The sequence below is a fragment of the Juglans regia genome, chromosome 14 (genome assembly GCF_001411555.2).
Source record: "Juglans regia cultivar Chandler chromosome 14, Walnut 2.0, whole genome shotgun sequence".
NCBI lineage: Eukaryota > Viridiplantae > Streptophyta > Magnoliopsida > Fagales > Juglandaceae > Juglans > Juglans regia.
In genome coordinates, this window is record NC_049914.1 from 6,136,795 (window position 1) to 6,158,185 (window position 21,391).

General features: G+C 36.2%; 2 protein-coding genes and 1 long non-coding RNA gene across 7 annotated transcripts in view; 1 reads left to right on the plus strand and 2 right to left on the minus strand.

Annotated features, from left to right (window-relative positions):
- LOC108996921 (E3 ubiquitin-protein ligase listerin) overlaps nucleotides 1–10,609 on the plus strand; it is a 32,791-nt gene extending 22,182 nt beyond the window's left edge. The window contains exons 8-17 of one of the 2 annotated variants that reach the window (XM_018972964.2): nucleotides 681–1,339; nucleotides 1,511–2,003; nucleotides 2,611–3,134; nucleotides 3,942–4,680; nucleotides 5,996–6,692; nucleotides 7,182–8,224; nucleotides 8,367–8,825; nucleotides 9,202–9,432; nucleotides 9,746–10,260; nucleotides 10,353–10,609. In XM_018972964.2, the coding sequence (XP_018828509.1) occupies nucleotides 681–1,339; nucleotides 1,511–2,003; nucleotides 2,611–3,134; nucleotides 3,942–4,680; nucleotides 5,996–6,692; nucleotides 7,182–8,224; nucleotides 8,367–8,825; nucleotides 9,202–9,432; nucleotides 9,746–9,973 (5,073 nt within the window). In that variant the 3' untranslated portion in view covers nucleotides 9,974–10,260; nucleotides 10,353–10,609. The remainder of the gene's footprint in view (nucleotides 1–680; nucleotides 1,340–1,510; nucleotides 2,004–2,610; nucleotides 3,135–3,941; nucleotides 4,681–5,995; nucleotides 6,693–7,181; nucleotides 8,225–8,366; nucleotides 8,826–9,201; nucleotides 9,433–9,745; nucleotides 10,261–10,352) is intronic. The other variant, XM_018972963.2, reaches the window with a different exon arrangement.
- Nucleotides 10,610–11,112: 503 nt separating this feature from the next.
- On the minus strand, nucleotides 11,113–15,324 carry LOC108996852 (28S ribosomal protein S29, mitochondrial-like). The gene is made up of 7 exons (XM_018972887.2): nucleotides 14,782–15,324; nucleotides 14,477–14,643; nucleotides 13,680–13,891; nucleotides 12,918–13,172; nucleotides 12,682–12,768; nucleotides 12,279–12,451; nucleotides 11,113–11,738 (listed from the first exon to the last, which is right to left on the minus strand). Exons 1-7 carry the CDS (start codon nucleotides 15,144–15,146, stop codon nucleotides 11,618–11,620), a joined length of 1,380 nt encoding a protein of 459 aa, XP_018828432.1. The 5' UTR covers nucleotides 15,147–15,324; the 3' UTR covers nucleotides 11,113–11,617.
- Nucleotides 15,325–17,899: 2,575 nt separating this feature from the next.
- Nucleotides 17,900–21,183, minus strand: LOC108996863. Of its 4 annotated transcripts, none has more exons than XR_004798229.1 (6): nucleotides 21,061–21,183; nucleotides 20,690–20,958; nucleotides 20,235–20,306; nucleotides 19,853–19,991; nucleotides 19,351–19,713; nucleotides 17,900–18,259 (listed from the first exon to the last, which is right to left on the minus strand). It is a non-coding gene; the product is annotated as an uncharacterized LOC108996863 (long non-coding RNA). The 4 variants fall into 4 exon arrangements; XR_001997096.2 differs by having other exon boundaries at nucleotides 20,200–20,306; XR_001997097.2 differs by lacking the exon at nucleotides 20,235–20,306.
- Between the last annotated feature and the right edge of the window lie 208 nt (nucleotides 21,184–21,391).

Genomic DNA, 21,391 nt, shown 5'->3' on the forward strand with positions numbered 1-21,391 from the left:
CAATCCCTTCTCTTAAACCCCCTTCGAACCCATCGAATCTCACGCCACTCTTTACTTTGTACTCAAAAGTTTCATTTCCATGAGGGACTTCCAACTGAGTCATCACTTCAAGCATCAAGATCAGATTTTCAGTACCATATTTGGAAATTTGGATATTTGACCAAAATTCATGCTAGAGACATGGAAATTTTAGGCAAGTGTAGGATGAAGGAATTTGTTCAATCTATAAAATAATGATTATTTATTAAGAACGATTGTCTTTGTTACAGAATGTTCTAAAATGGACTGAGCTGTAATTTTTGAAAATACATGGTCAGTCTGTGTAATTTCTATAGAACGTAGGGGAGGTTAGTATATTTTACCCCAAGAAAGAGGCGTAGCCAATGGTTGGAGTCCTGGGCTTGGTATCTATCAATTACGGGAGACCCGCACCTAGTTCAGAAAGCTTTTATTAAATCCTGCTGGATGGTAACTGTTCACTAATATGGTTTAGTTGGGTGGATGTAGGAATACATTTCTTACCCTTCCTTTGCTGTTATTATTGAAACCTAGTTCAATGTGTACATGTACAATTGTCTCACACTGCCATTTATGGCTTAATATTTAATATTTGCCCATATGCTGTTTTGTCATTATATTTTCTTCTCTTAAATGTATTCTCCTATTTTCTTGAGTTGCAGGTGATATATGCATCATTACTTGCACTGGCCACACTACTTGATGTGTTGGTTTGTGTGCAATTAGAAAGACCTGGTTTTGAAAACTTAACTGTTGAACCAAAACATGCTTCAAAGGCTCGGGCAACTGCTATTTCTTCTGCCGAAAATCTGTTCACTGCTCATAAATATTTTGTGGACTTCCTGAAGTCTCAAAGCCCTGCTATCCGGTCAGCTGCATTTTCAGTGTTAAGGAGTTTTATAAAAAACATTCCTCAGGCTTTTAATGAAGTAAATATAAAAACTATATCTGGCATGATACTTGGTGCTTTCCAAGAGAAGGATCCTGTGTGTCATTCTTCAATGTGGGATGCAGTGTTACTATTTTCTAGAAGATTCCCTGACAGTTGGACTTCCTTGAATGTTCAGAAAGTTGTATGCAGCCGGTTATGGTATTTTCTCAGAAATGGGTGCTTTGGATCTTATCAGGTTTCTTATCCAGCTCTGGTTCCATTCTTAGACACTGTACCAGCTAAAGCAATAGAGGGAGAGAAATTTTTCCTTGACTTTTTCCAGAACCTTTGGGCAGGAAGAAATCCATTCCATTCCTCAAATGCCAATAGAGTAGCATTCTTCCAGGCATTTAAAGAATGTTTTCTTTGGGGATTACGTAATGCATCAAGGTTCGAGGTTTCTATTTCCAATTTTTCGTATGGCATCCTATTATTCATAACTGGTTGCTTGTGTGTTTGATGGAGCTTGGTTTCTTACTATTATTGCATTCTTCTTTTGCTGTCATGTTCATTCATTTTTTTTTCCTGTTTTTTTGACTGTTGTCTTCTTTTCTATCTTAGATACTGTGAGGGAGTTGATTCCATCCATCATTTTCAAGTCAATCTTATTGACAATATACTTGTAAAGCTTTTGTGGCAAGACTACATGTTTTTGGCGAGCTTAAAAACCCCGGAAGGAGTCTTATCTGGAACATCTGCAGCTTCATCTGAGAAAAGTAATTTACCTTCCAATAAGAAGACAGCGGAAACATCGAATATTAAGTATCCAGTGAGCTATCTTCGAGACTTGGGAAAATGTATTATTGAAATTCTTTCAGGCATAAGTTTAATGGAGCATGATCTGCTCTCTACTTTCACTGTAGAATTTAAGGAAAATTGCCTGGGTATGCTGCAGCAAACAGAGAACACAGAAAGAAGCACTGAAAGTGTTGAACAGATCATTCATTTTATCTTATTACTGGAGGAACATGCAGTTCATAGAGATGAAAATTGGCCTTTGGTTGATTTAGTGGGACCAATGTTGGCACTATCTTTCCCATTGATAACATCACTAGTAAGTTACCATTGAATAAATCTTTTGATGGAGTAAGAGTTAATATACTGTTTATTTATTCCATTTCTGTGGGTTTTTTTGGAATCTTTAACTAATAGTGGCATGAAGAGGTTGTTTTGGTGGTTTCTGTCTTGGAATGGTCGATATAATAGGTAGGTGGCCACCAGGCCATCAAAAGGAAAAGACAAGAAGAGGAAAATGAAGACCAGTCATGTGAAACGAATTTAAAGTTCTGTTTGTGAGGGCTCTGAAGTTGCACTTTATTATACTGTTTTTACTCTATGATGTTTTAAGAAGTGTAAAGGAGATATACCATTTGATGCCAGGGAAGGCCTTAAAATGGTGATTTCTTGCTTTTTACGTAAACCATAGTTTGAGCATTTCTATGTGACATACAGCTGTGCAAGAAAAACAGAAGCTTATTTTTGTAAATTATCCATTAGTCCTAGAAAGTTGTCTTTAAAAGAGTTATATTAGAAATTGAAATTATCGAGGTCTTATGGTATTGAGTAGTGCTTTCAGAATCTTTGATGTGCCTTTTATTCGTCCTCTTACTTTAGATATTCCCTCTTCAATTTTATTATTATTATTATTATTTTGTTGCCAGGATTCACCAGAGTGTGTGAGACTTCTATCGGTCTCTGTTTCTGTATTTGGACCACGCAGGATCCTCCAAGAACTTTTTATTCACAATAAAGGTCACTCTTCTAGTTTGTCTGGTGATAGGGGTAGACAATTGAATGAAGAGCAATTTATTCAAATGTTCAGGGAGATTTTTGTTCCTTGGTGCATGCATGAAGATAATAGCTCTACCAGTGCTCGACTTGATCTATTGCTTGCCTTGCTCGATGATGAATGTTTCTCTGAACAGTGGGGTACTGTTATAACACATGTAACTAACTTAGAACATTCTGGAACTGTGCCTGCTTACCGAGGTTCCAACCGCATAGCAATGTTAGCAATGCTGTTAGAGAAAGCAAGAGATAAAATTACAAGGAAAGTGGGAGAAGATTCCTTTTCTCAGAAAGGTGCCACAATGGATCAGTGGCATCATGACGATTTAGAGATAGCTGCTGTTACCATTGCCAGCTCACTTCCTCCCTTCAGAACTTCTGATGCTCAGTTTTTGCGGTAGGTAGATCAAGATTTTTGACATGACGTGTTTCAAACTTGTCCAACTCTGAATTAAGAACCGACACCGTGACTTATGCAGAAGTAAATGAACTGTTGATGATTAATCTGATACTGTATTCATCGTAAGCATGTAAAAAAAAGTAATTGCAATTATGTATATACTGTTCATGCCCACAAAAAAAAGTATATACCATTCATAATGCATCATCTTCAGAACATGCTGTATTGTCTTTGATTTGCATAGTTTGCTTATTTTTTAGGTTTCCATATTATTGAGTTAACTCTTTTACTTGCACATACCGCATCAACCCGTGCTTATCTTAACCCTTTCAAGTTAAGTACTGTGATGCTCCTACTGTGGTGCATTAGTTCCCTGTCTAGTACTTTGGTTCGAATACGTACAATCATGCAAGCACTATTTTGGGATTGCTTCTAAAGTGCCTCTAGCCAAAGACTGAATACCATCAGTTATCCTCATAATGCTTTTGCAACAAAATTGCTTCTCTGTTTTATAGTCGCCCTTTCCCTGGAGTTGACTAATGTTCCGTTTGTAGGAAAGATTTGGCTGCCCTGCATTCAATTGAAGATTTGAGTTCATTTTGATAGTTTCAACGGTTATTGAATAAAAGATGTTTCAGGCTGGTATGGTTAAAATTTCTTGAGGGCCACTGATTTTCATCAAATGGAAATAGCTTTCTTAATTATAGTTTTTTACCTGTAAACTAGAAAGGCTTAAGAGTGATGATTTGAGTGTTTGATTTTATTACCGCATATTTTCTCCTTAATAATCTGCCTTATCTGCAGTGCTGTTCTTGGTGGTTCAAAAGAAGGTGATGCAACTCCCTTTGTGTCGAGAAATACATTGATCTTGATATTTGAGGAGGTTTTCCGAAAGTTGCTCTCTTTCATTCTAGAGTCCTCTTTGACTTGGGTAAGGGATGCTGGTTTTCTCCTAGCTGCCAGGGAAATGAATTTTGGGATGGAACTAGAAAGCTCTTCTAATATGTATGAGATTGGCCAATTTGCTCTTGAAGTACTTGATGGTAGCTTCTTTTGCTTGAAGACACTTGATGAAGAAAATGGGCTACTTCAGTGTATTTCAGCTGCAATATTTATAATTGACTGGGAGTTTAGCATAAGAACGGCAATAGACGATGCAATTGATGAAAAATTGAACAAAAATATTGAGGCCAGATTGAATTTTGGTGAATCAGTGCATGCTTTTCATTGTAAGAGAAGTAATCAGTTCTGGAAAAGCCTCAGCATACACATTAGGGGGAGATTGGGGAGTATTTTGATTCAGTGTATTCGTTCTGCCATCTTCAGTGAAGATAGACTAGATGCCGATAATATCACATCTTTGTGTTGCTTGTGGATGCTTGAGGTTCTTGAATGTTTTTGTCAAGATCAAGATGAGGAACAAAATCTCTTAGATCAGCTTCTGAGCAAGGGTGAAATCTGGCCATTGTGGATCCGTCCAGATTTTAATACCCCAAAGGGAGCAGCTGTGTTGGAAATTGAAAACGTGCCCTCTGGCATTCATGTGAGTGTAATTTTCAAATGGCTTTTTCTGCTTACTCAATAAGTTAGGACAGTGGTGTTATGGATTCCTTCTTATGCTCTTTTTTTAATTTTTTTTTCATTTTATGTAGATGGTTATTTAACACATTGCCTCTTTCTTGAATTCACTTGAGAAGTACTACATGTTCACCTGAGTTCCCAATCTGTTGAGACTGTCCTACCAAGCCATCAGACGCCTATCTGCTTCATCAGTTTGTTCTTGCAAGTATATCTAGGATAAACTTGTACTTAAGATTTTTGGTGGTGTTGGTTTGGAACATGATAGCATTCTTTTGTCTCCTTACAATATTTTATTCATCTACTTATTTCTTTAATATTTTTTCTACAGGAAGTTTTTTGGTCAAATGTATGTATCATAGTCCTTAATTAGTTCCAAGGGGAATCCTTATGTATGAACTCTATGGCATATGTAGAATCTTAGGAGGCTGTTGGACAAACTAGTGAGACCACATTGATGGCTCTAGCATGGATATAGTTTTTTATTACCATAATCGTTGCTTATTACATAACCACTTGCACTGCTGCTGCTGTCACTAGATGCATAATGCTTCTAGAACTTAATGCGGTCCAATGTAGTACATGGATATCATTTTATTACAATTATCGTTACTTATTACATAACCTCTTGCACTGCTGCTGCTATCGCTTGAAGCATAATACTTAATGCGGTTCGACCTAGTACAGATGGAAACTAGTACAGATGGAAACTTACCCTAATCTCTTCAAAAGTAGGCCTCTTTAGAAGTTTGTGTAGCCATGACACAGAACCGAGCGCAAATTTTGGCTCACACTTGCAGATGTCTCACTGATTTTGTATATACTCCCTGGTAAAAACATGTTATCTCTTTGCATGGCTTGATATGTCACCATTGCTGGCTATGTGTATTTTGAGCATTTATCCATTTTTGTGCCTCAATCAATTCCTATATATCTGTGTAGTTGATGGGTAAATTTCTCATACTTGCCAGATGATGCGCATGTATCTTGAATGCTTTTCCAGATGCATTGCCATGGACAAATGCCAATGGCTTGAGTTTTTATTTTTTTGTTTAGCTTGATTCAGAAGAGAGATAGTACAGCCAGTAAACACGGCTTTGAAATTGTTTATACTTCACACAATTGTGATACTAGTCCCTGTAGCCATTGGGAAAAGGGTACAATATTAGGCTAACCTTCTAGTTTTATGAAAATTCAGTTGGTTATTGTAGTTTATGCCATCTTTCAATCAGATATAAGTACTTGGTGACCTACTAAATGCAAATATATGACAAATACAGGCCTCTGGGAGTGACAAGTTTGTTTCTTTTGTCAACAAACTTATCTTGAAAATTGGTATAGACAGAGTTATTGGTTTGGGTAAACATACTCCATCGCCCAAGGAAGCAGCCTATGAACAAGTTACTTCTCGACCTTGGCTTGTTGCTGAAATGTTGTGCACATGGAAGTGGCCGGGTGGCAGTGCCATTGCTTCTTTCTTACCTTTACTGAGTTCATATGCCAAGAGTAGAAGTTATGGTTTCCAGGAAAACTTATTGGATTCTGTTTTCAACATATTACTTCATGGTGCTCTTGTTCATGGGGGAAGAAGTGCACATAGTTTTTCATATGTGTGGCCTGCTTCTGGTGACGATGTCAAGGATATTAAAGAACCCTTCTTGAGAGCTCTTGTATCTTTTCTTTATACTTTGTTCAAAGATGATATATGGGAAACACAGAAAGTTAAGACACTGTTTGAATTTCTTGTAAATAAGCTCTTTATTGGTGAAGCAATTAATATAAACTGTTTGAGAATTCTTCCGCCTCTTGTGAATATTCTTGTACGAGCACTATGTCAAAATAGCATTGGATCTGGTGAATCTAGTATGGATGCTAGACTTGATTCACCAAAGGAGAATCACATGCAGGATGCCCTTGAAGGCTGGCTGCAAAGAACTCTATTGTTCCCACCTTTGGTTTCATGGAAAATAGGAGAAGGTAATTCAAACCTCTTTTTTTCTTTTTAATTAATAGCTCTAAGTTGTCATTGTGGTGTTTCTTACGTTTCTTGATAGATATGAATCACGTTCAATGACAAATAATGATGCCCACGCAAGAATTTAAGCATAATTCTGCACATACATTCATTGTCTCTTTAATTGTTTTAATTATTTCTTTTTTTTTCTCTTTTGTGCGTGCATGTGGGGTGGGCGGGGTAGGGAATGTTGGGGCAGATTGACAATTGAAAAAGATATATCTAAGACTTTTTGTATACTTTCTTGTGTACTTGGGGCTATGCCTATCATCAATACAATCGTTTACTTGTAAAAAAAAATATATCTAAGACTTTTTGTTAATGAAAATACTTTACTTGGGAGTTGGGACCATCAAGTGGCAGGTCCCACTTCCCTCGTTGGTTGTGCTTGCCAGTTCATTTTAGCGATTATGGTATTTACTTTTGCATGCTACAATACTGTCTTTTTGTAGATATGGAAGATTGGTTCGAGTTGGTTATATCTTGTTATCCTTTGAGTGCAAGTGGGGGCATACAAGCACTGAAACAGGAGAGAAACATCAGCACTGTGGAAAGATCACTCTTGCTTGAATTATTTCGAAAGCAGAGACATGGTGCCAGTGCATCATCTGCGGCTAATCAGCAGCCGGCGGTGCAGATGTTGCTATCGAAACTAATGGTTATTTCAGTTGGTTATTGCTGGAAGGAATTTGATGAGGACGATTGGGAGTTTTTGCTGTCTAATTTAAGGCGTTGGATTCAATCAGTAGTTGTTGTGATGGAGGAAGTTGCTGAAAATCTGAATGATGCTTTCGTTGACATGTCAACTTCTGATAACTTGGATATTAAATTGAAGAAACTGGAGCAAATTGTTTTGGTTTCAGATTCTTCACCTATAGATATTGCTACAAATGCCCTCTTATCATTTTCTCTGTTTTCTGGTCATCTTCTGCATCAACAAGCTGAAGACTTGAACAATATAAATCCCTTGAGAACAGAAAGATGGGACCTCATCAAAGATCGGATTTTGGAAGGTATTCTTCGCTTATTTTTTTGCACTGGAATTGCTGAGGCCATTGCAAGTTGCTGTTGTCATCAGGCTGCATCTATAGTAGCATCTCACCGACTTGAACATCCCTACTTTTGGGAGTTGATAGCTTCAAGTGTTGCTAATTCTTCACCTCATGTTAGAGATAAAGCAGTGAAATCAGTTGAGTTCTGGGGGCTAAGCAAAGGGCCTATTAGCTCTTTGTATGCCATCCTTTTTTCGTCCAACCCAGTTTATTCATTGCAGTTTGCTGCTTATTTCATGCTTTCAACTGAACCCGTTTCAAATTTAGCTATCACTGGAGAAGGCCCTGCAATGTGCCTGGATAGTGATTCTACAGTTGACCAGGATCCTCGCAATCCAGATTTGTCATCAAAACAGAATATCCATTTGAGGGAGGAAATTTCTTGCATGATTGAGAAGTTACCTTATGAGGTTCTTGAGATGGATTTGGTGGCACAAAAACGGGTAAATTTGCTCGATTGCATATCATTTTGATGTCTATCGTGTCTTTTCACTTCTTCTTTTCTTTTTTTTCTTTTTTTTCATGGGATAAACGCCAGAGCATGATTATTGTAGTAATACACTTGTATCTTTATCAAATTTTCAGGTAAATGTATTCCTTGCTTGGTCTTTGTTGTTATCGCATTTATGGTCATTACCATCATCATCACCTGGGAGGGATAGACTGGTCCAGTATATACAAGATTCTGTGAGTTCAGTTATTTTAGATTGCATTTTCCAGAATATACCGGTCGAATTGTGTATGACACATAGTCTGAAGAAGAAAGATACAGAGCTTCCTGCTGGGATATCAGAAGTTGCAAGTGCAGCAACGCGTGCCATCACTATGGGTTCATTGTTGTGCTCTATGGAATCTCTTTGGCCTGTTGAAGAAGTGAAAGTAGCTTCACTTGGTGGAGCAATATTTGGTGTGATGCTTTGTGTTCTTCCTGCTTATGTTCGAGGGTGGTTTAGTGATTTGCGTGATCGGTCTGTATCGTCTGCAATTGAATCCTTTACACGAGTATGGTGCAGCCCTCCTCTCATTGCAAACGAGTTATCTCAGGTGTGTGTAGTTCAACATAGATGATTCGTTTCCATGGATCAAAAATGTTTAGAAGCTAATTTTAAAAGATTTAACCTTCTAAAATGGAAGTTTACATATACACAAATTAAAGTTCTAAGCTTTGAATGCCCCTCACCCTTCTCTCCCAAAATTATATGTAAAGAACTGATTTCAATTTAATTTCTCCACTTCAGTGAGGCTCCATTCTGCTGGACATGATGGAAAGTAATTGTTTAAGACTTCCTCCCAACTATTGTTCTCTATTATAGGGTGTTTATAACTATCATATTGTGACAAAAATAAAATGCTTCTTTCAACGGATTGTTGATAATTAGAGACCTACCGCATGGCTGACATTATTGCTTTCCAAATGCAGATTAAGAAAGCCAAATTTGCTGATGAGAATTTTTCAGTTAGTGTAAGTAAATCAGCGAATGAGGTTGTTGCAACCTATACAAAGGATGAAACGGGAATGGATCTAGTTATACGTCTTCCTGCATCTTACCCCTTACGCCCTGTGGATGTTGATTGCACCAAGAGCCTTGGGATTAGTGAAGTGAAGCAGAGAAAATGGTTAATGTCTATGATGTCATTTGTCCGCAATCAGGTACTTGTTATGCATATTAGTTTACCTTTCACAATTCCAGCTTGTTTCTTTTTCATTTCTCTACTGATAGAGGGATCCAGACTCGAAAATAATGTTTTATTACATTGAGGACATGATTTCATGATGAGACTGACTTATCAAAAAAAGATTTCATGATGGGACTATATATCAACCTCTAAATTGGGTGCCCTTTGAAAAAAAGTAATCGGATGAAGTAGGGTTCCACTAAATTGGGTGCCTATGAGAGGAGGGTAAGAATTGACATGATTGGTAAGAGGGCATTGGATAATACTTCCTTTCACTTGTGATGCAGAATGGAGCTTTAGCAGAAGCTATTGGAATATGGAAGCGCAACTTTGACAAAGAATTCGAAGGTGTTGAGGAGTGCCCTATCTGCTACAGCGTCATCCACACTACCAACCATAGCCTTCCACGGCTGGCTTGCAAGACCTGCAAGCACAAGTTCCATTCAGCCTGTCTCTATAAGTGGTTCTCAACTTCTCACAAATCATCTTGCCCTCTGTGCCAGTCTCCATTCTGACCTAGACCATCAACATCGAGTCGTGCGCACGAGTTTCACTGCTCTGATTTCCATTAAAAAATACACGTGGGGAAAAGAAGCGGTTATTGTGAGAAAATAACTCTTATACGATATCGTGCAAACGGAGTGGATAAAAAGGACAGCATGGGTGTAGGGGCAAAATTGTAAGCTCTCTCTCAAACTCCGATGTTTGAACTGATCCTAGTCAACGTGTTATTGTGATTGATTGGCATTGCATACGTAAGAAAAGCGAGGAAACGGTTCATAATCTCTTGCTTCACTGCGAGGTTGATTGGTTTTACGGAACTCTATTTCCTGTTTGTTTGGAAATGATTTTGTTATGGAGTTGTTTGTTAACACTCATGTACAATTTTTGCAGATGGGCATTTGATAAATGGATCGATCCGCCGTCATCTGAGCTTTGATGCCTAACTCCTGCTGCTTTTTTCTTGCAATGACAGAACATATATCCATAAGACAAATAGTGATTTAGATTTTATGCAAGATGGAAATGTAGGTTTCACAATGATATTCTGTCTAAGGCTGTAACCATATATCAGAAAATAGAACAAAAGGTCCCTGCAAGTATTGTAAAGCTGAACATCTATCTCATCACAATGAATTATAGAGTTCTCAGTTTGTTTTTCTTTCAAAGAATTTTTTCCCCCAGGTCCGGTTCCTCAGTTACCTCTCCTTGTCAATTTACTTCCTACTCAACTTTTTGTAGACAACAATTGACTATATTAGCATTTCTTTTTTATTAGGGTGTCCATGAACAGCATCCCGACTAATTTTGGAGGTGCGCTGGTCTTGACAAGGAATTTTTTACAAGTGCACCTCGGATAATTCAAGGAGAAAATTTGACTTGTAGAGATTGTTTGCACTTAAGAAAATTTGAACCTTAGACCTGAGAGGAGCATATTCCCAAGCCCAGCCTTTACCACTTGAGCCAACAACCCCTAAGGGTTAATTGACTATATTAGCAATTAAAACATGTCTAATGGGTCATGTTGCAATTGCAGAGTTTCAGAGATTCCTTGTCGTAAAAATAATTAAATCTTCTAATGGGCATAACTTCTATACAAATTACAAACATGATCATCAACTCTAGATTGTTCTACCGAACAAATTTGAAAGTCATACAAAATTTACATTGCAGAAAAAAGTAGGTAAAACCACTGTAAAAAATATGTAGCCCTTAGGAATCCCGGTCAAATTTATCACCTTAGCAGGCAGAACTTTGCATATTTTAAAATACAGAAAAATACGTAAAATCTGTACTGCAATGAATAAAATGACATGATTAGCATAAAATTTAATATATTAATGCTGAACTAAGTGGATTAGCAAAAAAGGAAATTTCTAACAGAAGGATCAATTTCAAAGAACAAAACTAGAAAATACTAACTGATCTATATATGGAACATGGTCATTGGGCTCTAATCCCGAAGGCAAGAAAAGATGATCCCGACCAAACAAGTCAATTATGCAACGGAAATCCCCATCTCACTGGAAGCATTGGGCCAAAATCCAATATTGCATGAATTTTCATTAAGGAGATCAAAAAAGACACAGGCAATGAGAGCAAAATGAGCACCTCTGCTTATGCACATCTATAAGAAAAAGGGTCAGAAGATAAGTATCCTATGCAGATTGCCGCATTAAAGGAACCAGCCACCTCATTTCTGTTCCATTTCCGTTGGATAGGTAGTATACCTTCTTCCAGTTTTCTTCTGAGAATACTTCATGACCTACTAGTCTTTGCCTGCCAGACAAAACATATAAACAGGCTAAGAATCTGCGATACGAGTCCCAGGGAAAAGGAACTTCAGAAGCATTCTACTGTTTAGGCAGGTACAAGAAGGGCAAAAAGAATTCTGCTTTCTTGAAAATCATTTTCCTTATTTTTATAATAACATGTCTTGCCTAATGAAGAGCAAAATATAATGAACCAAATTATATTTTTCAATTACAAAACCTTTAAGAACAAAGCCTCAACCTTTACACTAGCAGAAGCTGGTAAACAAGTTTAAGAGGGATTTACGCATTTCACCCACAAATTACTCTGTTTCTCACTTTGCCTACCAAAAGCTTCAATTTGCACCTTAAAGTTTTGGTAGTTAGGAGTGTAAAGTGAAAAATATATAATAGTTTGTTGGTGAAAGTGTGATTTTTCCCAAGTTTAATTATATAATTAAATTGTAGACCCACACGATACAATTGTCTAAAGTAAATTGGAGATCGGCACCTTAATAATATTAGCAACAGCACAACCATAGCAAGCATATAGATTTCTTTAGCATACCTAAGGTAATAATGGCAAACAGTTGCTGCTTCATCTAAGCTGTAACGAGGAAAATTAACACGAGCATCTACCGGAACATCTGGCAAATCTTTACGTAGTTTTCCAACTGCTGTAGAATGAGAGAAAGCACCCACCATCATGTCATCATGCACCATAGACCTAAAAGCATTCACCTGCAAATTACAGAAGAATTTTCTCGCATAATGCACATATATCTGAGAGTGAGTGCAATTATCACCAAGTATGACCAACATGCTAAGGAGTAAAAGGTGTAGTTCACTATAAATGATAATCCATAAGCTATGCAAGTATTCACTCCAACAGAAAAAGGAATTGCTGAAATTTCTACACACTAATATTTGCAGTTGCAACCGCGTATTTGAAATGAACAGTTGCCACTAACCATTGCAAGTTCTCTGGCATGCACCGGTCGACTAGAACGAATGGTTACTGCTTCCTCATACTCACTGAATGTAAACCAGCTGTTATACTGGAGACAAATTACATCAAGAATAGTTTTAAAAAATATACAAGTTACAGAGAATATATATGAAAGTATATGAATATGTATATAATATATTAAACCAAAGAATTGGACAATAAACAGCACTTGAAGTAACACAAGAAACTGTTTCTCACTTGATCAATTGCAATAAGCACAGGGATATTTTTCACAAGTGATAGCTCTCTCCTCAAACGAACAACCACTCCAACAGCTGCATGTGTGTGCTTGATTCCCGTGTTGACCAGGTCACAGAGCGTTGAACCTTCAGGCATTGCCATGTTATCAACATCTTTCAACCATCCAACACCAGCACCCTCTCCTAGTGGAATCGGATCATCGATTTGGCATGGCAATTGTTTTAAGTGAGATTCATTCCATTTTAAAAAATCCTGGAGACAAATAACTCATTAGGAATGACACACCCACTGAATGACACAGTTAAGAAACAAACTTAGAAACAAATAACGAGAACCTCTAATGTACTCTTAAGGAGCCATTACAGAAGAAGAATTAGGATGAGGGGCTTCTTTTGTTTTTTCTTTTTCTTTTTTTTGGATGGAAAGATGCTTTGAACATTTTCGAAGTGTGCTCTTCGTGCTATGAATCTAGAATGTTTAATCTGAAAGCCCATTTCACAGTAAATATTACTATAATAAATGAGTAAAAACTATATGAGCTTATGGACCAAGGTCATGTTCCACTTCATATTGCAAATATTCAAAAACTTTCCTACTGAAATCTAGAACTAATCACTAAAGTTGAAGATTTAAGAAATGGAATCGTCATCTTTATGTTTATCTTAATTTTTCTTAACAAAAGAATTAGTTCTGGAAATTGGAACATATATGCATATTGCTGCAGGATGCGTGAAAACAAAAAAGTTTTAACACTCTTGCCTTGAGTACATTTGCAGCTCGAAGAGGTGTGTCCCAAAGACCTGTTTGTTGGTTCTTGGAGAAAAATCCACCATGAGTCCATTCTTGGCCCCTGGGAACATAAAAAACCAGCCAACCTTCATCACGAGCCCAATGAACGAGCATCGCAAGTGCAATACTCTTCCCACAGCTTGCAGGACCATCCAAGACAATCTGCTTTTTAAGTTTGGGACCTAAAATGATTAATTACCATCATAAGTTGCATGAGAACGTCACCTATCATAAACTTCACATACTCATAAGTCATACCTTGTGATTCATATAAAAGCAAGAATAGCATTAATGTTAGGAGGTTGTGAGAAAAGAACATGATTGTAAATGAGGAAAAAAAAAAAAAAGGACACATCATATCTCATACAAGTTTTAAATGAGGATCAAGATCCCCTAAATTTTGTATCTCCAGACTCCAGAGTGAGATCTTAAAATGCATAACGTTACCGGTTCAGATTTTGCCATCTCGTTATATAACTTTTTTTTTTTTTTTTTGATCGGTGAAAAACTAGAACGACTTTGTGAGAACAATTGATTAAGAAAACAAACAATTCGCTAGATATTGTCAATGTGGAGATGAGAAGATATGAGGTTTTAATTAAAATAATGGTTAATATTTTAGTAGCCCACGGCCATATCAGAATAATGTCGTTTCTGGACCTTCAAGTTGAAAGATTATTTGAATTTTGCCATTGCATTTGAATTTTAACCAAAAAAATAAATGCGAGAACAAGAATCGCTAAAATTGAAATGAAATCCGCACACACCATTAGCATCAGAGAAGAGCAATGGAGGATCAACGATACGCCTAAAATTATCGCGAAGATCCAAAAAACTCTGCCGAACAAGCAAAGCCGGTCTCAGAGAATCGTCGAACTCCTTCAGCATCCCCGTCGGCAAACCCTCCGGCAACACCGTTTTCAAGCCCTCTATACTTCAAAATCCAAAAACGCGACCAATTTTCCGATCACAAGCAAGAAAAAACCTTTACATACATATTTACAGTTAATTAGAGGTATATTACTTTGACTGGGCAAATAAACGCAGATTACACGTATTAGCATCCGTATACCTAAATTTGAGATAGGAGCAGGTGTCTTTGCGAGAGAGGAGGTAGAGGGAGGGGGTGGTGGTGAAGAGGGGCCGACCGTTGGGGCCGACATCGAGGGACTGGTCCTTATCGTCGGCGGCGAGGAGGCGAGCGCGGGCCTGGGCATCGGAGAGCGAGGCGTCGACTTTGATATCCGCGGCCGATGCGTGGGGGTCGGAGACGGATTTCTTCGCGTTAGTCTTCTTGGACGTAGCAAGGCCGGACTTGGTGTTCTTCGACGAGTAATTTCTGGCTGATTTATAGGTGTGAGGAGCTGAGATTTGGATTGGAGATGATTTAGTTGAACTCGTAGCTGCGGCCGAGGCCCTCAGAACACACCGCAACATCTTCGCTGCGAAATTGGGGTTTTTCAAGGTTTTGGGGGGAAATGGAGAAAGGACCGGTGCAACAAGCAGTGGCGTCTGCGAGAGAGCGACTCGTGAGTGGGTTTTGCAACGGAAACTAGGTGGGGATCATATGTTAATGGGAAGAGAAATTCTATACAATTATTATTACGCTCGTAATAATACTGACTTTCATTTTTTCTTTTTATTAGTCTTTTTAGAATTTTTTATTGTTTTTATAGATGTTGGTAACCATATATTTATTATTATTAAATAATTATTTATTACATATTTTTTTATTATTTAATAATAATTAATATATCACAAAATACTTAATATAATTAAAATAGAATGAAAATGTGATGTATAGTATTACTCATTTTAATAATTTTTTACACAATTTTAAATATTTTTTAAAAAATATATCAATTTATTAATATTCACTTCCTTAATAATTAAGTAAAAAAAATAAAAATTCAAAATTCAAAATTCAATCAATCACTTTCATCAATTCAACTAACATTTTCTTATGTTAATTAGAAATATTTTAACTGTAAATGAATTTAAAAATTTTAAAAAAAAATACTTTAATTATAAATGGATTACATTTGGTATATTATATCCCATATTTACTTAATTTCTTCTCTTGCAGCACCATCATCTCTCTTTCTAAATTACTATGAAAAATATTAAAGACACAAAAGATCTAAAATCTTACAAACTAACGTGGCACGTCTATACTGTATCACGTTAGTTAATTTTGTTTTCTCTTTCCCATATCCATCCCTCCCCTTTCCAAAGTCGTTTATATATAGATTAAGAAAAGTTGAGTTAAAATTAGTTGAGTTGAATTTTTTTATAAATAATAATGAATTGAGATAGTAGAGTAAATTTTATGGGATATATCTTAAATATATTTAGATATTAAGACGAGTTTAAATATATTTATGAGAAATTAAAAAAAGTTATAAGTTTCACATATAAAGAGATATTAAGTTAAAAAAAGTTATAAATTCTACGAATAAAAAAAATTTAACTTGTGATGAGTTTAAAATTTTAAAATTTAAATATTTAAATATTAAAATTAACTTAAAATTAAATTGAATTGAATTGATATTAATTCGATCTAAATTAACTCAGTTAAATCTACATTCCAAACGGGCTTTTTAGTAGTTCTCGTCGCCGACAGCCCACTTTCTTCAAAAATCCAATCTCAGACACTCTCTCACGGCTCATTTTCTCGATCTCGCCCTTCTCTCTCACCACCCATCATGCCCAACAACCATTTCACCCAATTGGGTCTTAAAAAAAAAAAAAAAAATATAATTGTAAGCGATTCTGCGCACTCATTTAATATGATTGGTCAGAAAGTAAATTTTATTGAAAACAGTATATAACAACAACATTAATACGCAAATTAGTATGTAAACTTGCTTGTACATAATAAAACTCTCGAAAAAATACATGCCACACAATCTCGTCCTTCTCTCTCACCAACCCATCAATCTTGCCCTTCTCTCTCACGGCTCCAAGGACTCATTGGCTTGTTCCAAAGACTTGATCTGTTGTCTGCACTTAAAGGGTTTCTTTGAGAAGGAAAGAGTTGAGGGACTTAAGGCTCTGGAGCTTCTCTGTAGGTTCGGCTTCCGTCTGGGGTTGGGGGGCTGCTTCTTTGTGGTCTTTGGTTTGATGGGTCACTTTCCATTTAGCCATGTTGGTATTTTTTAATAGATTGTATTTATTAATAAGATTTTTTTTTAGGAAGTTTTAAACGAAATCATTAAGCATTGAACAATCTGATAAAAATCTTCAAAGATTGTTTTCAACGGATAAGTAAAAACTCAGCTAGCCCGTATGTATCTTTTTAGAGTATTGTCATTGTTATCTCATATGCGCAAATGTAAAGATATATTTGTATAAGAGAAAATATAAATATAAGCCTACTGTTTATGGAAGCCAGCGCACACCTAGTGCATTGAGTAAAAAAAAAAAATTGGACGGTGTGCTGCTGATGCGCAGCACAGCCCTTTGTATAATATGATACTTAATTTGACTGATTTTTTTTTTTTATATATTATATTAAAAACATAATAAAATGATGAAAAAAATATTATAATAATTAAATAAAGATGAAGGTGAAGATAAAGGTTCTCTTGTTGGAGGGAGAAGAGAAAATGGTTGAGAGAGAGAGAGTGGGAGGAGAGAGAAAAAAATTAAGGATGATATTATGCAAATGGTAAAATATATAAAAAAATAATTTTAGGAAAAATAATAATAAAAATAATTTTATTATTTTATTATTATTTGACTCAAATATGCATAATTTAATGTGAGAATTTTTTTTTAATATATAAAATTAATCTCTAAAAAATATGATTTTACATATATATATATATATACTAGTTGGGAGCAACATACAAATCACGTTTGCCTAATTTTATGAAATGATTATTTATAAAAAAATAATATATATTTTATAAAAATGATTTCACTTAATAATTTAAGACATAATACAAAATATAAAAATATTAGCTCAAAATAAAATATCAATCAATCAAATACACGTTGAGTTCAACTTTTAACGCCTCCCTTAGACCACCCTTTGCTTTTCCAGCGTCAATAGCAATTAGATACTTGTATGAACATGGACCTGGTGGACGTGACTCATGATCAGAGTCATCATGATCCTCATCATCCTGATTGTGCTGACTTGAATCACTATCACTCTGCAATTGAATTGAGCAAGCCACAAAAACTTAGGAACCCAAAAAGTCAAATGAAAATGTTAACAAAAAAAATCAGTGACATAATACTGCAAAAAGTTCAAATAGCTGATAGAAAGAAAGAAAAATGGAAAAACAAACATTCTCTAGAAAGTAATAAGAAACCACCACAAAAAGAGTCCTACGAGAGCACGCAAATTAACAATAATAATAATCATAACAACATGCTTTAAAGAGGCTTCTCCAATACAACACTCCACGATCTGAACTTCGTCCAAGTTTCTGCAAATGTCATAACAGTACAGCAAGGTTAAAGATGTGAGTCCCAACTTCCAACAAAATCATGGCAAGAGGTAAGAAATCAGGTTCACAAGATCTCCATGAAACATCAGCCTGTCAAAATTTTAGATCATAACAATGAAAGAGTTAAGAATTGTAAAAACAATATATCAACAAAAATTATGCAGCAATAAGACACATGCACTTAATTCTAGTTATATGCATAAAATATATTAGCATATATAAAGGAAATTGTAAGTGTAGTTTGAGACAGATAATTACATCCATCACTGTATGATAAAGTTACAAGTGATCTAGATAAAGGGAAAAAAGCATTATCAACTGTAGTACTGAAAACCAACTCTCTTTTTCTCAGATTCTTTTGTCGTGCCAGTCTTGCTTTTACTCTTTATTTTTTTACCAAATCTGTATTAACTCACATGAATAACCATGCAGGAACTAAAGATGAAACCAAAATAAAGCATTTCCACGCCATCCTTCAATTTTTTTTTTTTGGGGGGGGTTGGACTTTGTAAACACAAAAACCTAGAAAAAGTTATGGTCCGACATTTTCATTTTTATGTATCATAGTCAACTAATACACAGTTTATAAATTATTTTTCATGGAGTTTCAAACTCTTGAACCCTTTTACAAATGCTTCACAATCATATTATGATTGTGTAGGTTTCTTTACAAAGAAAAAAAAGAAGAAGAAAAAGAAGCGAAGGTCCATTGAAGAAACAATTACACATTAAGATGTACACATGCAACTACAAATAGTAACTCTAAAATTTTCAATTACATGATTAAATATTAAGATCCCCATTCTTTGCATCAATGTATCACACCTACAAAGTAAAAACTCTAATGGATGTAAATGTTTGATAAGCTCTCACAGGAATAGAAAAAACGTATTCACTTGCCACAATATATAGTTATTTGCCCTTCCTACTAAGCTCCAATGTAATTAAAGGAATCACTGGATTACTGCACATACCACTTGTGAATCAAAATTAATTAAATAAGTAGCAGAAACTCAACACCACTAAACTGAAACAACGAAACTACAAAACTAAATGGTTAGTAACAGATCAGGCTCAAGTTTCATAAGATGGCAGAGCTATCAAGTTCAACCAAGATCAAGAATCAATCAAAATTTCATTTAGTAAGACCAAATTAAAGCAAATGGATCTGGCATGCATACCTCTTTGACTTTTTGCAGAAAAGGGGCTAACTTATTTCATCTCTGCCATGAACTTCTCATACTCTGCATCTGCACCATATATTGTCTTCTCTGCCAAAGAAACAGGAGGCACAGGTGGATTTGTGGCCCAAGGCATGTTCCCAATGCTCTGTGATTGGAGCATGCATCCTAATTATCTGTTACCAATGCACATCTGCACCTAATTTTTTATCAAGTTCCCAATGCACATCTGCACCTAATTATCTGTTACCTTTTGGGAATGCACAGGAGGCACAAGTGCATTCCCAAAAGGACCACCTGCCGTAAATTGCTGAGATGGATAGGCACCGTGGGGTTGACTTGAAACTGGATATGAGGACATTGCTGAGGCGGCCGAAACAAACAGCCATCTAAAAGTAATTATTTCCTCTCCATTGATTTTCCCAATAAACCAAACAGAGCAACGATCGCATCAAAATAATCTGGATTTCGGAGAAGGCACAGGAAAAGAAGAAAAACCCACCTGAGAGCACTGGGAAAGAAGCTTTCCCCAAGCGGCTTTGGAACTCGATTTGGTCAGTGCAGCTTTTTTGTAGGATGCTTCTTCGAACGTAGTGCAGTGCCGACCACCTTTGATTTATCAACATCCACGACAGCTCCACCTAAATCCACCACCAACCCCAGAACAAAAAATAAAACCACCTAAATGCACAACTCAAACAAAAACCCAGATTTCAAACACACTCAAGAGCACATGCAAAAGCTAAAGTTTCGAAATTATATTACCTAAAGAGTCAGAGTTTGAGAAACAATAATGAAAAAGAAAATACAATAAGTGATAAAGATATTGCTGAAGCTGAGAATTCATACAAGCCGAAAAGCATCAATCAAACTGAATCCACTACCAATGTTTGCGATAGCAAAATGCGGCCAAATGGGCTCGGAGAGCACCTCTCAAGAACCTCTTTTACAACAATCTGTCATTTCCAACATAAAATTAAAAAATGCCTGGTAAATTAAAATTAAAAGAGCAATTTGCAAAATCTTCTAGTATCAAATTAGTCACAAATTAAGCTGGCACAAAAGAAAATTTACTTATCCCTAGTTGAATCACTTGTAGCTTCATGTAAATAATCTCAAACGAAATTTCCAATTCAATCACTTTCAGCTTATTTTTTCCTAATATCGCCCATTTCAAGCAGATAATTTCAAAGACTGTTTTTATAAAACAATTTTAATTTACAAGTAAATGAATTTCAAAATCCATGAATATTAAATTTCCTATCACATAAGGAAGCAAAGGGAAGGTTTAGGAAAAATGTTTAAAGAGAGTGGTAGAAATGAAGAATGATGACTTTACTCGGGGAGAGGGGTTGAGAGAGAGAGCAGAGGCGAGCTTGGGGTGAGAGAGGAGTATGCGATTGCAGAGGTGGTTCCAGGATTTGCTAACGCATGACGCCGATGCGAAGGAAAAAGCCGGTAGCCTGGAGAAGGTCGTCGTTGATCGGGGTGAGCACCGTAAACAAATTCTTGGGTTCGTTGTTGGTCTTTAGCGATGACAATGGCTTCCCCTCCTCCATTGCTTAGTCGCTTTGCTTGCTTTGCGCAAACTGCTTTTGAGTTTTTCCCCTAACAAAATGCATACATAGAACAAAACTCAAACATACACTAGACCCATAAAATCTCACACACCATATGCACCTAGACAACCGTAAAGGATAAAGAGGGTACCTTGGATTGTTTGGCGGTGGTGGGAGGAGGGGAGGAGAGGGCACGTTTGGAAGAGGAGGAGCTGCGTCTGGTTTCAACCATGGAAGACGAAAAATCACTATTAAAATGACAATAAATTAACGGGAAAACAATAAAATCTATTAAACCAATAATTTTTGTTAGATAATCACTTTATATATATAAGAGATATATATAAAGAAATTAATAGTAATGCTCTTAATTTCTAGAATCTAAGAGCAAGATATGACATGCATTAAAGAGTAAAGCTACTATCAGCTCATTGTAACACATCAGTCTTAGCAAATTTGAGTAGACTTTTTTTTTCCTCTAT

Excerpts from the sequence above, each read along its gene's own strand:
- LOC108996852 (XM_018972887.2), bottom strand. The coding sequence starts at position 15,146 with ATGTTGCGGTGTGTTCTGAGGGCCTCGGCCGCAGCTACGAGTTCAACT. Across the intron at positions 13,892-14,476 it reads GCTCTTCTCTGATGCTAATG|GTCCCAAACTTAAAAAGCAG; the intron begins GTGTGTGCGGAT and ends TAATCATTTTAG. Across the intron at positions 13,173-13,679 it reads GAGCTGCAAATGTACTCAAG|GATTTTTTAAAATGGAATGA; the intron begins GCAAGAGTGTTA and ends ATTTGTCTCCAG.